At 51.0% G+C, this 12,969-nt stretch overlaps 5 protein-coding genes and 1 long non-coding RNA gene across 7 annotated transcripts; 2 read left to right on the forward strand and 4 right to left on the reverse strand.

Annotated features, from left to right (window-relative positions):
* Window positions 1-13: 13 nt before the first annotated feature.
* LOC112344945 lies at window positions 14-1,157 on the reverse strand. The gene is made up of 5 exons (XR_002991892.1): window positions 1,018-1,157; window positions 896-954; window positions 636-695; window positions 464-545; window positions 14-409 (listed from the first exon to the last, which is right to left on the reverse strand). It is a non-coding gene; the product is annotated as an uncharacterized LOC112344945 (long non-coding RNA).
* An 895-nt stretch (window positions 1,158-2,052) lies between these two features.
* LOC9635665 lies at window positions 2,053-4,225 on the reverse strand. 2 transcript variants are annotated; one of them, XM_024670845.1, is made up of 5 exons: window positions 3,705-4,225; window positions 3,584-3,653; window positions 3,395-3,504; window positions 2,427-3,339; window positions 2,053-2,368 (listed from the first exon to the last, which is right to left on the reverse strand). In XM_024670845.1, exons 1-5 carry the CDS (start codon window positions 3,841-3,843, stop codon window positions 2,311-2,313), a joined length of 1,290 nt encoding a protein of 429 aa, XP_024526613.1. In that variant the 5' UTR covers window positions 3,844-4,225; the 3' UTR covers window positions 2,053-2,310. The 2 variants fall into 2 exon arrangements, with proteins under 2 accessions (XP_024526613.1, XP_002965856.2); XM_002965810.2 differs by having other exon boundaries at window positions 2,053-2,372.
* A 922-nt stretch (window positions 4,226-5,147) lies between these two features.
* On the forward strand, window positions 5,148-7,286 carry LOC9635666 (pentatricopeptide repeat-containing protein At2g35030, mitochondrial). Its single transcript, XM_024670431.1, has one exon. The coding sequence runs from the start codon at window positions 5,148-5,150 to the stop codon at window positions 7,284-7,286; it is 2,139 nt and encodes a 712-aa protein (XP_024526199.1).
* Window positions 7,287-7,345: 59 nt separating this feature from the next.
* LOC9634292 (mitochondrial pyruvate carrier 4) lies at window positions 7,346-8,094 on the forward strand. Its single transcript, XM_002965472.2, has 5 exons — window positions 7,346-7,450; window positions 7,552-7,650; window positions 7,713-7,765; window positions 7,824-7,897; window positions 7,954-8,094. The coding sequence occupies exons 1-5, from the start codon at window positions 7,399-7,401 to the stop codon at window positions 7,979-7,981; spliced, it is 306 nt and encodes a 101-aa protein (XP_002965518.1). The 5' UTR covers window positions 7,346-7,398; the 3' UTR covers window positions 7,982-8,094.
* On the reverse strand, window positions 8,095-9,100 carry LOC9634293 (TLC domain-containing protein At5g14285). The gene has a single exon (XM_002965811.2). It carries the CDS (start codon window positions 9,000-9,002, stop codon window positions 8,190-8,192), a length of 813 nt encoding a protein of 270 aa, XP_002965857.1. The 5' UTR covers window positions 9,003-9,100; the 3' UTR covers window positions 8,095-8,189.
* Window positions 9,101-9,185: 85 nt separating this feature from the next.
* LOC9635667 (arf-GAP domain and FG repeat-containing protein 2) lies at window positions 9,186-11,129 on the reverse strand. The gene is made up of 11 exons (XM_024670702.1): window positions 10,992-11,129; window positions 10,831-10,932; window positions 10,697-10,758; window positions 10,554-10,641; window positions 10,423-10,484; window positions 10,240-10,321; window positions 9,926-10,165; window positions 9,623-9,865; window positions 9,528-9,575; window positions 9,408-9,461; window positions 9,186-9,351 (listed from the first exon to the last, which is right to left on the reverse strand). Exons 2-11 carry the CDS (start codon window positions 10,924-10,926, stop codon window positions 9,214-9,216), a joined length of 1,113 nt encoding a protein of 370 aa, XP_024526470.1. The 5' UTR covers window positions 10,927-10,932; window positions 10,992-11,129; the 3' UTR covers window positions 9,186-9,213.
* Window positions 11,130-12,969: the final 1,840 nt, after the last annotated feature.

Here is a 12,969-nt window from a genome sequence, read left to right on the forward strand (position 1 = left end):
ACTGTACGGAACATTCGCGGTGATCTCGGGGAGAGTAAAAAAACGTGATAAACTCGAAAGATTTGCACACAGTAATTTGTAGATTCCTGTCTGACATGCCCGATTGACTTTCGCGGCCGCGTTTTGGCCCAAATCCCAACGTCGCCGCGGAGACGATGACACCAAACTTTGTAAACAAGGACATTCTCTCCAAAAGAAAATCCACAGGACATTCTTTGTTCAAGCCTGGTTGTATGGCAACGATTGGACGACACTGCCAAGAATTTTAATCCAGAGTGTCGGCGATCTCACAATCTCGCCAGTGAAAAGAATCGTAAAACAATCCATACCTCTCTTCTCGCGGGAAAAGTTTTGCTCGCTCCAAGAGACAAGAGAGCGAGCGAAGAAAAGCCCTCCTTCACACACAGACCTTTCACAGCAGCTTTAGGATAGCGAAAGGAAAAGAACTATAATGTTTTGTTACCCGCTTTTGACGACACTCGACACCACCGCGCGGCGCACAGGAGCGAGCAAATTTAAGATTCCGGACGCCATGAGTTCTTTTCCTGCAGCAAAACGCAGCGCGGAATTAGCTTCGCGCAAGCAGACAAGCGCTTGCCAGTTTCTTAATCGAAAAATTCTTAAGTTATTCTCACCTCTCACTCACCAGCCAGCCAGCAGCCAGGAAAGACTCTTGACCCCCTTGAAAAAACAACCTTGCAAAAAGTCCAACATTTCCATCATCCGAAGACCAGGAAGAAGAAAACACCAAAATTCGAAAGGACGAAGAAAAAAAAAACTACAAGACAAAAGAAGAAGAAGAAACTGAGCTGGATGTAACGGGCAGCAGCATACAATCGTCTGATGAACCAACCATCTCCAATGCAGGCAAACAGCAAAAAGGAAGAAGACTGACCTCCACTCCAGAAGACCCTCGGAAGCCTTTGCAGTACGCTTGACCCACCTATAGAAAGCCTTTGCAGCACATAAGGCCCACGCCGAAAGAGAAATATATATATCTGCCGATTAAATACATACCTTAGAATGAGAGAGACACCGAGCCGTATGTATGGTGGTCACTGGTGTTGTGGACCACACACTACAGACCGAAATAAAGAAGGATCATCGGCTCCGACCACCAACAGTGGCCAGGAGGCAGGCTACCGCTCAGTAGCATATCTAGCGGTAGCCGGAGAGCGCTTGGTTCGTAGCAGCAGCTGCCAGGAGGATTAAACAAACGAGGCAGGAAATAAATGACGAGGATAACGTATCTAGCACGCCTCTGTAACGGCCACTAGTTGATGCCCGGCTGCAAGGATCTGATCTGAATAGGATTTCACTTGACACTGATCAGTTGAGCGCTATAAACTTTGTCGCAAAGCTCACACCTTTCGATCGCAACTTTGAATTTGTTCAGGAGCCAAGCCGTCCGTCCAGCCGTAATTGCTCTCCTCTCTACATATTCCTGACACAGGGAGCGGACTTTATACATGCAAAAACAAAACAAAGTCTCCGTCCTACGTACAAAAGCCAAAACATTACCTCCTTGTCTTTGTATCATGGCTCGACAAGCGAGAGTGCCACCTAAACTTATGCGTCTTGTCGAGCAGTAATATGAAACGCACTTTGGAGGGAGCTGAGCGCTGGCTGCTGCTGCTTATCTGTCCCGCTCGCCAGCTCTCACGAGACCCGGCGCGTGCGTTCATGCAAACAAGACATAAGTCACGTCCCACAGTGAGGAGGAGAGAAATTAGAAAAAGAAAAGAGAAGCAAAGAGCAGGAACTTACAACCAAGCACCAGCGTTCTGTTTGCATAATTAATTTCTCGGAACTCGTCAGGACGGCGGGCAAGAGGCACGGACGAGCGAACGGAAGACGAGGACCGCAAGGCAACGAGAGAGACAACACACAGTTCGTAGCAACATGACAACACCGACTTACTAGAGAGCATCTCCTCTTGATCCGCAGGAGAAAAACAACGATAAACAATGCCTCGGCAGGCGTCCTACTCGTACCGAGGGGAGTGACAACCAAGCATTCACACTGGTCGTACTACGTAGCCCAACTCAAGACTTTTTCACGTCAACCTGAAGCTGGATATGATGATTCAACTTTGGGAAACAACAGGAGAGAGGAGAGTCCTCTGCTCAGTTGCTGAAGGAACTCTACTGTTCCTGTTAGTAACTGCAAAGAGGACGGGAAGGCTCCTCTCATCTACCTAAAGGTAGCAAGCAAGGCTAACAATCAGGAGTACCTTAATGCTGGACAGAAAACCTCGTCACTCTGCGCTGTAGCAACTGAGCTCCAACTTGAGCGGCCCATTTCCCCGGCTCAGGTCGTATTTGACGTTCCTCGAGCAATAGGTCCCGGATTTCGACAGTCTCCCATACTGCCTGAAAAACAAAAGAGCTTAGCTTCCAATAGAGCCAAACACTGATATGCTTTACCTGCCGAGCAAGGAAAAGCCTCTACCCCGCGATGGAGATGTTGGCTTCAGGATCTCCTTCACATCTACAAGAGCCGGCACCTTATGAACTCGGCCTTCCTCAGACGCATCGGAGGAATTAAAGCTATCGCCCGTAGTGGACTGCTGCGTCTCTCTGGAGGTGTCACTGAAGAAAAGATTGTCTCCATCTGCTCGCAAGTCCCTACTGTGCTCATCGGGAGAGTACTCCGATGAAACGTCCTTGGAGGCCGCCAGAGGTGGATTCACTGCCTGATCTTTCGTATTAAGACCCCCGCAATACGACAAGACGTGTAGAAACACCCAAGACGATGAGCCATTCTTCGTCTTCAGCCTGAGATGCTCTGGTTCCTTGTCATGCGGGACAAACCTTTTGGACTTCCCATGTTTCTTAGCTCCCGGGGGCGACGAAGAAGCATCGACACCAAGAACCACCTCGTCCGGTGCCAATTTCTGCTGCCTCGGAACTTTAGTATCCTGTCCTGGCATTCTCGAGTCAAAGCTTGTTGCAGTAGCGGTAGAAGCCTGGCCCATTTTTCTTCGCTGTTCTTCAGTTTGAGTAGTCGCATCGCACCCCTGATCGATTACCGCCGGCGTCTTTATGGTGTAGACTTTCAACTCATTAAAGGTGGATTCCTGGAGAATGCTTCCCGTTGAATGCCTCACCCCAGTATCCACAATCCCATCGCTAAGTTTGTCCTCCGGAAAACCATTGTCCAAAACCGTCTTTTGCTTACAAGCCGGCTGCTCGTAAGATCTTCTCACCGCGAGCGGCAAGAAGGAATTGGGCTCTGGTTTCGACGTATTTGCCGAGGTGCTGTCTATAGCTGTAAGCCAAGACTCCGCTCCCCTATACTTCCTCTGAAGTACTTCGCCCGGCTGCTTACATTTTGGTACTGCGATGAAACATCAAAAAAGAATCACACAACTGGGCCTAGTACAAGATCTTACCTTGCTTTTCGACGATTTCTGATCCCTTGAGGACGTATTCTCCAGAAGCCACAGGCAGTACAAAATCGTCATCAGAGACATCTTGCCAGATACTCGTATTTTTGTAAATTCTAGAAGAGAGGATTCACGGCGCCATGATTAGCAAGCGAAGACCAAGAACGAAAGAAAGAACATCGCCGCAGCCTATACCTCTTGAAAGACCACGCATACATCACTGGCATCCTGCATCCGCGCAACGCCGTCAATCTAAACTTCACATCTGTTGCATAGTCGGCTTAGAACACATTCGCAAGAATGAGGGATTTCCTACCTCGCAATCGAAGCCCCGGAGCGTGAAACGCGACATCGATCATGTGAGGCGAATCCACCTTGCCATTTCGAGAGAGATAGTAGACGACCTGAGCCATGGTGTGGCCGTAGTCCGGATCGAAATCCACCTGCATTCTCATCCAATATTTCCTAAAACCCTGTGCCTGCGCCCCTCCGCTAGCTCGATCGCTCGCTCACTCGCTCCTGCCCTTCACGATGATCTCAGCGCCTCCCCCGCGATATTTCTCACAGAAACCGCCGCCCGGGATCAGGATCAAGATGAAATGCCGCCGTTGCCGGCCGGATCATCGAAATCCAAGAAAACACCCTTGCGATTCCAACGAATTCGCTGCCAAACCGGATCGCGCCGTGACGAGCGAACAAGATTTTGAATAGTTGCCCGCTGTGCCACTGATCACTGCCAGGGCGCCCGGAGCCAAGCCGGCAGCTAGCTCCAGCGCAAGAACACCACGCCTGATACCCTAGTGATTCGCTCTACATGCAGAAACAAACCCACACCCAAACGACAAACAAGGGGGCTCTGCTATGCTTCCCATAGCCCAAGTTAGAAGGAAAAGAACGAGCTCCATCGTCGGATGCCCCGTCGCAAGATCGTGGCCCTCCATGCAAACTGTCCAGCTGGCACGCCGCTCTGCCGTTGGTTCGTCGCCGCCCAACGGCCAAGATTGGCCACGGGGCTTTCCCGCCACCGTGGTGACTCGCGGTGTCGTCAGCCAGGGAGTCGTTCCCGGTTTGGAGTTTACCTGGTTCTCGGTAAAAACAAACGCTACCACATGCTAAACTATCTCGGTAAAAGAAATGCTTCATTCACTCACGAAGGATCGTGCAATGAGTTAATGGGCAAGTTTTTCGTTTCCTCGCTCGCCAGTGATTTCTAGGTGGAAGGTTTGACGAAGAACTTTAGAAGAGGATTTTCTGTAAGGTTTGAAAAATAATTGAGCGATGGTGTACCGGATCTCTGACTACCTACATGACAGCATGTCGATCGAGCACGAATTATTTTCTCTCGCGATCGCCCTGGATTTGTAGAAGCTTCTTTGCTGGGTGTGGAGAAATCGACGCTACCCAGGCTGGAATCGCAGCTGGACTGAGGAGCTGTGGCGCCGATCGAGCTCTCGAGGCCGGGAAGAAACTCCACGCGGCGATTCAATCCAGCGCCCGCTTCGCGAGCGACGTCTATCTCGCCAATCTCGCGATTCAAATGTATGGCAACTGCGGGAGCGTCGAGGATGCCGCGAGAGCTTTCGTGGCGCTGGGCGATCGGAGGAACTCCTTCTCGTGGAACATCATGCTCGGCGTGTTTGCTCGGAGTGGCGATCCGGAGAGAGCCAAGGAGATCTTCGATGCGATGCCCCGGAAGGATGTGATCTCCTGGAATGCCACCGTCTCGGCCTATGCCCAAAACGGGCATAGCGCCGAGGCGATGGTCCTGTTTGATCGTATGCCCCAGCACGACGTTGTGTCGTGGAATGCGATCATCACTAGCTTTGGCGATGGCTTCGACCCAGATTCGGGATTTAGGATCTTCGCCGAGATGGAGGAGCGCAATCTCGTGTCGTGGAACGCGATCCTCGAAGCGCATACCAAGAGCGGGCATCTGTCACAGTCGATCAATATCTTCGATAGAATGCCGCAGAGGAGCGTAATATCATGGAACCTGATGATTGCCGCAAATGCGAGGCACGGAAATCCCGACGAGGCCGAGAGATTCTTCGATCAATCGCCAGAGCTGGATGCCTTCTCCTGGACGACGCTCCTGACATTGCGCTCGGATCTCGGCCAGCTGCAAGAAGCTATGGCGTGCTTCGCCGCCATCCGCCGCAAGAACGTTGTTACCTGGAATGCAATCGTCGCGGCATTCGCCGATAACGATTCTCTCGCCGATGCCAAGCGCGCATTCGATCTGATGCCTCAGCGTGACGCCATCGCCTTCACTTGCGTCGTCGCCGCCTCTGGATTGAGCGGCTACGTCCAAGACGCCATAGAAATATTTGCCCTCATGCCCTGGAAGAACACCATCTCATGGAACACGATGCTCGCGGTATATGCGCAAAACGGCATCCTGGACGCGGCGGTCGAGATATTCCAGCACATTCCAAGGAAAACATCCGCCACGTGGACAACCTTGATCGTAGGATATTCTGTCAACAGGCGGCTGGATGCTGCCACATGGCTGCTCCAGAGGATGCCACGTCATGACGCTATGACATGCGACGCTGTTCTCGAGGCGTTTGTGGAGAGCTCTCGGCTGGACGAAGCCAAGAACTTCTTTGACGTAGCGCCGATCGCGAGCACTTCGAGCTGGAGCACGATGATTGCCGCATTCGCGAGCGATGGGCGCAGGGACGATGCGATGCTGCTCTTCCAGAGATCGCCGCAATGGAGCATCGCATCGTGGAACGCGGCGATCCAAGCGAATGCCGCGGCTGGGGAAATAGAGCGAGCCATCGCGATCCTGGAGGAGATGCCCGGGAGGGATTTGGCCTCCTGGACGATCATCAGTGTGGCATTCGTTTCTAGCGGAGATCCGGTACGAGGAAGATCGATTCTCGCAGAGAATGTGAGCTTCAAATCCATCGCGTCTTGGAATACACTTCTTACCGCAAATGCCCAGAACTCGCACATCGCGGAATCGCGATTGATCTTCGAGGGAATGGAGCACCGCGATGCTAGCTCTTGGAATTCAATCGTGTGCGCCTATTTCTTGAATGGAATTCCGGATCGTGCCACCGATCTCTTCAGAAAAATGCCCGCCTGGAATATGATCTCATGGAACACGATGATCACTGGCTACGCCCACAACGATCGTGGCACCGCCGCGATCCAGCTCTTCCGGACCATGGACCTGGAAGGATTCACGCCCGAGCGCGCGACATTCATTGCGATCTTGGGCGCTTGCTCGAGCATCCCAGCGATCGATGCCTCTTTCGTGGATCTCATCCAAGCCCTCGTCGTGGATGCCGGCCTCCATGTCGATCGCATCATCGCCAATGCGCTCATCAGCCTCTACGCCAAATCGGGCAGCCTGGAGCGCGCCGCCAGGATCTTCCACGCCATGGCGGAGAGCGATCACCGAGACGTGGTCACCTGGAACGCGATGATCGCGGCCCACGCCCGGAGCGGCAATGGCAAGCTCGCTATCTGGACCTTCCACGCGATGCTACTCGAGGGGCTGATCCCCGACGCCATCACTCTTATGGTCGTGCTCTCGTCGTGCAGCCACGCCGGGCTCGTCGATCAGGGCTGGCAGATCCTCGCCTCGGCAATCGCGGGCGATCACAGCCTAGCTCTCACGGACGATCACTTCGCGTGCCTGGCGGATCTCCTGGCGAGGTCGGGGCGGCTGGGCGAGGCCGAGGAAGTGGTGACCAGCAAGATCGTGAATCCCGGCGAGGTCCTGGGGTGGAAGACGCTGCTGGGCGCTTCCAAGAATCACGGAAACATCGATCTGGCGGCGCGATCGGCCGAGTGGCTGTTTCGTCTCGACCAGAAAAGCTCCGCCGCGTCTTACATTTTGCTGTCCAGCGCCCTGGAAAACGCTAGTCAACGGAGTCAATGCTAGACCACGATTTGACTTTTAAAAAGTCAAAGCACGGGTGTTTAAAATTAACACGGAGAATATTCGATGGCTCTAATTGGGAAGGGTGTTCTAACCCTAGAGGAACGGAGCGCCAATGTCGTCGCGCGTGGCAGCTCTGTGGAATCATCCTGCTGGTCCCAAGACGAGTAAGTAGCGATCGATCCATCCATTTCCTTGTCTCTGCGGATCCAGCTCGCGAAATTCTTACTCCTGCCCTCTTTTCTCTCTTCGCGCGATGAAATCTCAGTCCATTTCTGGGCGCCGACGTTCAAGTGGGGGATTTCCTTCGCCAACATTGCGGATTTCTCTAAGCCGCCGGAAAAGATCTCGTATCCTCAGCAATGCGGTGAGATTCTCGTGTTTCTTTCCTCTACTGTGGCTGACTCATTGACCTTTTTCATGCTCTAGCCGTCACTTGCACGGGGATAATCTGGTCGAGATATAGCACTGTGATCAATCCGGTATGGTCCCTTTTCCCTCTCTGGACGAAAGAAAACTTCTTTCTTTTCGTGTTCCCAGATCAATTGGAACCTGTTCAGTGTCAACATCTTCATGGCTGGAACAGGAATCTATCAGCTCTCTCGAAAAATCAGGTTTCTTCCCGTTTTCTTCTGTAGCATCACTGAAAAGTTCTCGTTTGTCACTTCAGGCAAGACTACCTCAAAGACAAAGAGTGATCGATCGGATCGGAAAGACACACAGTCGCTGTTTGTACGAAGGCACTCGATTAAAACAGGCTAGCTCCGCCATTTTTTCGGGCCATCGTCCCACAAAGATTTGATCTTTCCTCTCTTCCAGACTCCAGACTTACAAATTGATTAACAGGGAAAGTACATCACAAGAAAAAATGGTACACAAAGTCAGGTCGTCGTCTAGATCTCTCCATCAATTCTCCTTGACGGCCTCGTCGTTGAGAAGCTGCTTTTTCCGCTCCACCTCGAAAGACTTTGCCGCTCTCCGGATCTTCGTCCCGGGTTTCTTGGACGCATAGAACTTGATCAATCCGGCCCACAGCTTGTACACCCAGACCAAGCTCCCGACGAGCGCCAGCGCCGACTTCGCCATCCAGCACCGCACCAGGAGCCTGGGAATCACTCCATCGGCAGCCCCGGACAAGTAGAACTTGCTGATCCGGAACACCAGCACAGGTCCCAGCCCGACGCGAAACACCGTGAAGATGACAGTGAAGAACGGCGAGAGCCTCTCGTAGACCGTCTTCATGGCCGGGGAGATATCGCGACCCATACGGCAGATCGTCCAGATGTTTTGGAAGGGGCTGGTGGCCTCGCCCACGGCCACCATCGCCATGGCGGACAGAGCTCCATGGCCGACGAAGTACCTGCAAGAGATCATGTAGCTGGAGGTGGCAATGTGGTGGAGGACGAAGAGGTAGTCGCCCGGGGCGACGAGGAGGTAGTGGGCGAGGTCGACGAGGAAGTACGCGGTGCTATACTCGAGGATCTTGTTCTGGGTCGCGGAATTTGGGGCTGCCAGATCCCAGGGCGATTGCCAGGCGTTGTATCCCGCCAGCGCCGTGATGGTGGTGCCGTGGATGATCGACACCGCGCAGCTCGCCGCCTCGTAGCGCTTGATCCCCCTCCATTTGCGGAAGAGCGTCTGGTAGGAGATCCCATAAATCGCGGCGAAGAGCGCCACCGAGTAGAGCAGCACCGGCGACCATAGATCCAAGCTTGCCATGGCGAAAGAACGAACGCCCAGAAGGAAAAGAGCGTACTTTCAACCCTAAGGGAAAGGTGACTATTTCTTTAAAGGACACCTGTGCTTTACCAGCCTGTCCGTACAATGCCACCGTGGTGGTATATTCCTTCCCTTTGTGCGAGAAGATGCCCCCGGAAACGAATAGCGTACGGGAATATGCGCTTTTTACGAAAATCTTGTGGATTATGGATTAAGCGAATGGATTTCCAGGCCGTGTAGCGTGTGTCAATTCTTCGCGTGAAGTGTCTGGCAGCATTTGCCACGACTGAGGCGACGAGGAACTCTCGCTGTCTATCATCGGGTTCTGGAATTGGAACTCAGTAAAATCCTGGATGAATTTTTATCACAGTTACAGCTTGGAAAAGGAGAACAGAGCTTTCTCACCGGGAGACTGGTGTCCTCGGGTAGATCAAACGGGTTCGTTGATTTTCGACGAGGCTAAATCCAGAGGAGGAAACGAAAGTGAGAAGCTAGAGTTGAGTTGAGTGGTGATTGAGATCTTACCACTGCAGCGACGGTTTCTGGTGCAAATTGTGATGGGGGAAAACTTATCTGCCAGTAGAACTATGTTAAAGATGGTAGAACAAGTTGATAGTTACCTGAGGAAAAACCAAACCCTGCGCGGTATTCGACCACATAGTTGTTTCGTGGTTTGGATGCCACATTTCTTGCCATGACGCCGAGTTTGCTGGCTGCTCCGGGGAAGTATCGAACGTAGCCCAGCCGGTAGTGCTTGCTTTGATATATGGCTGCTGCTGTACCATTTCTGGATTCTCTGGATATGGATTTTCTGGGTATGTGCTTTGTTGGGAGCTGCTTGTTGGTGCACCTGGTGAATCGTTCTGTGCGGAAAAAGGAACAAAAGGGAAGTCACAGGAATTACTTGAGTGAGTAGCACTTACAGCAGTGGAAGGTCTCTGTGGTTCTATACGTAGAACGGGCAAATCGTCACCAAGAATCTCCCGCATTGAGCGAACTTCAGGAGAGTAGCCACCGTCGTACTCCCTGGAAGAAACTGGCCGATCATCTGATCTTGTTCTCTGGTGAGCTTCTCGCTGCAAGCCCGGACGACGCTCTTCGAAAGAGTGGCTGCTCAGAAAGCTCGATCGGAGGCTGCTTCGTTTGCCATCTTGTTCATCTCCCTGAACAAATACGGGAAAAAAAAAAAAGAAAAGTAAACAACGTGAGCACATTATAATAAGTTTGAGACACTGACTCTAGGTGGTGGAGGCTTGTCAGCTGAATACAGTTGGTCTACATAGATGGCTTTGACGAAGTCTCTAAGTTTCTCGGGATTGCTTCAAAAACAATTGGAAAACGATCGGGTCAGAAGTGTTACTTTCAATTACAAGAGTCTGAAAGAGTAATCAGCCTACCACAGAGCTCTTTTTTCTTCTACCTGCTATCTGGAACAGGATGATGCCTGGAGTCCCAGTGCTTAAAATACATCTCCAAAGCTCGCTGGAAGAACATAAGAGGAAACATTTACACGATAGAATCAATCGCAACACTGGTGTTTCGGGATTTAACCTGGTTTCCACCCGCTTGGAGGGCTGCTACTTCCTCGGGAGTGAATTTGGAGAGCGAAATGGATTTTACCCGATGGCTGAATTCTCGGCTACAAAGGAAATAAGCAAGGATTAGAGCAAGCAAAGAAAAAAGTGGTAGCGTACTGGACTCCACCACAAGCCATGCACACAAAAGTTGAGAAAGTTGTGCAAACATATTGTGGTCCCTGGAAAAATCACACCAAAAGAGCCTTGTCAACAAAGAACGACCCAGAAAGAAACAAGCAAGAAGACTGTACCACGCTACCGCAATTCAAGCATTTCCTGTTGTCATCGAGCTTGGACAATCCGCGAATGATCCTCTCGTGCCTCACATCCTCCTTGTTCCGATTCATCCTTCTCTGGAACAAAGAGAAACCGCCGCCATTCCTTGCGACCTAAAATCACCAGCCCAGCTCACCTCCTTTACGCCCCTCCTCTCCCACCGACGATCGCCAAGAGGGACGCGATCGACACACCGCCAAGCGCCGGGTGCTGGGTTGGATGCTCGAAGATTTCTCCAAGACCGTGGGGGCGGCGCCGCGACAAGACGACAACGCGAAGGACAACACACACACACACACACAAAAGAAAGAAAAATAATAATGTTATCCACTTTCCCCAAAATTTGTAATTTAGGTCATCTATTCTTGTCAACTCTTTTTAGGGTTTTTAGGTGTGTTCTTCACCAAGAAGCATTAGAAGTTTAAAGATCTTTAGTCCACCTTTCGAATTCTCACAAACATTGTTAGGTACATTCTTCCATCCTTTACACCCTTTATAACAAGTTGAGTGCTTGACATATATAATAAAAAATGACAACTATATTGACAAAGACATAATGTGAGCAACGTGATTCTCTAGGTGTCGGATGATTTGATCAAACGAAGAAAAATACTGGCTATTCTCTCGATCGGTCGGGCAATCGTGGCCCCGGATAGAAGAGTGGATGTTCACGTTTGCCAGCAGCTCTTGGATTCTAGTCCTGTTCTGGAGGGATGTTGTAGTAAGGCAAACTCTTGTTGCCCCAGCAGAGCTAGCACCACCAGGGCATTGCCATCTTTCGAGACCTCCCTAAGTACACCATGACCATATCAGCACAGGAGCTTGAAGCACCATCTTTGCAGAACATAAAGGGACCTTGGCAGCATCAGGGAAAATCCAGCTTCAACTCCCTTGCTTGCCAATCTGAGGCATCCACTGGGTTGCATTTAGAATATTCCTAGGGTTTGGAAGACCACTCAACATTCTTCATGTTAGTTCTTTGCAAGCCCATCTGTAGAAGGGACCATCGAAAGTTGAAAGCTCAATCACATGCTCCTCCTCTGCGCTGGTGGAGAAGTAGCTGTATCAAACTTTTAATGGAATTTACTTTAGATTTGTTTAATGAAGAATTAAAATCTAGTGTACAAGAATCTTCATTTTCCTCTTCACATGTTTGATCTGCTAATACTTGATATCCGAGCCTTCAAACAGGAACGCTAGAGGAAGGCGTCCTCCTGTGTCTTCCACGGGAGCTAGCTTCCCGGCCTTCCTCGCCAGATCCTCTGGAGTTACCTCGGTGTTGAAGAGAGCCATCGCCAGGAAGTCCTTGCGCATCGATCTTCTGAGCTTCTAGACTTCGTACTCCAGTGTGTTGCCGATGAGTAGACGTAGACTTCCTTCTTCTGGCCGATTTTATACGCGCGGCTCACTGTGGAAGGATTCCAGGCAGTGTCGAGGATAACCGCCCTGGAGCCACCAGCTTCTACGGCTTGGTCCTGAGGAAGTGCAGGAGCTCCATCACTAAGCCAGTCTTGGCCCCTGCTATTGGATCCTGCTGCTCTCTAGTTGAGGAGACTGCAGGTCCGCTAGGCAAGGATGAATGATCTAAACAACATTATGACATCTAAAGGTGTCAAGACAGATCCAAGGATGGTGGCTATGGTTAGAACATTGGATTGCTTGACATAAAGCTGGCCGGAAAACCAATTTTTACAACGAAAGATCGATAAAAAAAAATGGTGGTATTTCGTGATTTCCACGCTGCTACTTCCTCGGGAGCGAATTTGGAGAGCGAAATGGATTTCACCCGATGGCTGAACCCAAGAAAATGAACAAGGTTGGATTAGAGAGCAAGCAAAGTGGTGGCGTACTGGAAAGCCATTGACAAAAACCTTGAGAAAGCTGGAACATAAAGGGGAATAATAAGCATGTTTTTCTAGGGTTTCTCAAGGGTCTCTCGGATGATTTGATCGCAAACATACTGGAGGGAATAGAGCCACACTTCATCCTGAAAAAGAAAGAGAAAAAGTATGCTGGCTATTCTCTCGTCTGCAAGAGATGGAGCAGAGTCGGTAGGGATATCGGAGCTCTATCAGTGAAATCAAACTGGTGGAAAACGGCGGCAGGATTCCAGG

This window comes from Selaginella moellendorffii, unplaced genomic scaffold (genome assembly GCF_000143415.4).
Source record: "Selaginella moellendorffii unplaced genomic scaffold, v1.0 SELMOscaffold_6, whole genome shotgun sequence".
Classification (NCBI taxonomy): domain Eukaryota; kingdom Viridiplantae; phylum Streptophyta; class Lycopodiopsida; order Selaginellales; family Selaginellaceae; genus Selaginella; species Selaginella moellendorffii.

Coding starts and splice junctions, on each gene's coding strand:
- LOC9635665 (XM_002965810.2), bottom strand. CDS start 3,843: ATGAGAATGCAGGTGGATTTCGATCCGGACTACGGCCACACCATGGCT. Junction 3,654..3,704: donor TCCGGGGCTTCGATTGCGAG/GTAGGAAATCCC, acceptor ACTATGCAACAG/ATGTGAAGTTTAGATTGACG. Junction 3,505..3,583: donor TATGCGTGGTCTTTCAAGAG/GTATAGGCTGCG, acceptor CCTCTCTTCTAG/AATTTACAAAAATACGAGTA.
- LOC9635666 (XM_024670431.1), top strand. CDS start 5,148: ATGGTCCTGTTTGATCGTATGCCCCAGCACGACGTTGTGTCGTGGAAT.
- LOC9634292 (XM_002965472.2), top strand. CDS start 7,399: ATGTCGTCGCGCGTGGCAGCTCTGTGGAATCATCCTGCTGGTCCCAAG. Junction 7,651..7,712: donor CTCGTATCCTCAGCAATGCG/GTGAGATTCTCG, acceptor TTCATGCTCTAG/CCGTCACTTGCACGGGGATA. Junction 7,898..7,953: donor CAGCTCTCTCGAAAAATCAG/GTTTCTTCCCGT, acceptor TTGTCACTTCAG/GCAAGACTACCTCAAAGACA.
- LOC9634293 (XM_002965811.2), bottom strand. CDS start 9,002: ATGGCAAGCTTGGATCTATGGTCGCCGGTGCTGCTCTACTCGGTGGCG.
- LOC9635667 (XM_024670702.1), bottom strand. CDS start 10,926: ATGAATCGGAACAAGGAGGATGTGAGGCACGAGAGGATCATTCGCGGA. Junction 9,576..9,622: donor AGGGTTTGGTTTTTCCTCAG/GTAACTATCAAC, acceptor TTCTACTGGCAG/ATAAGTTTTCCCCCATCACA. Junction 9,352..9,407: donor CCGAGGACACCAGTCTCCCG/GTGAGAAAGCTC, acceptor AAATTCATCCAG/GATTTTACTGAGTTCCAATT.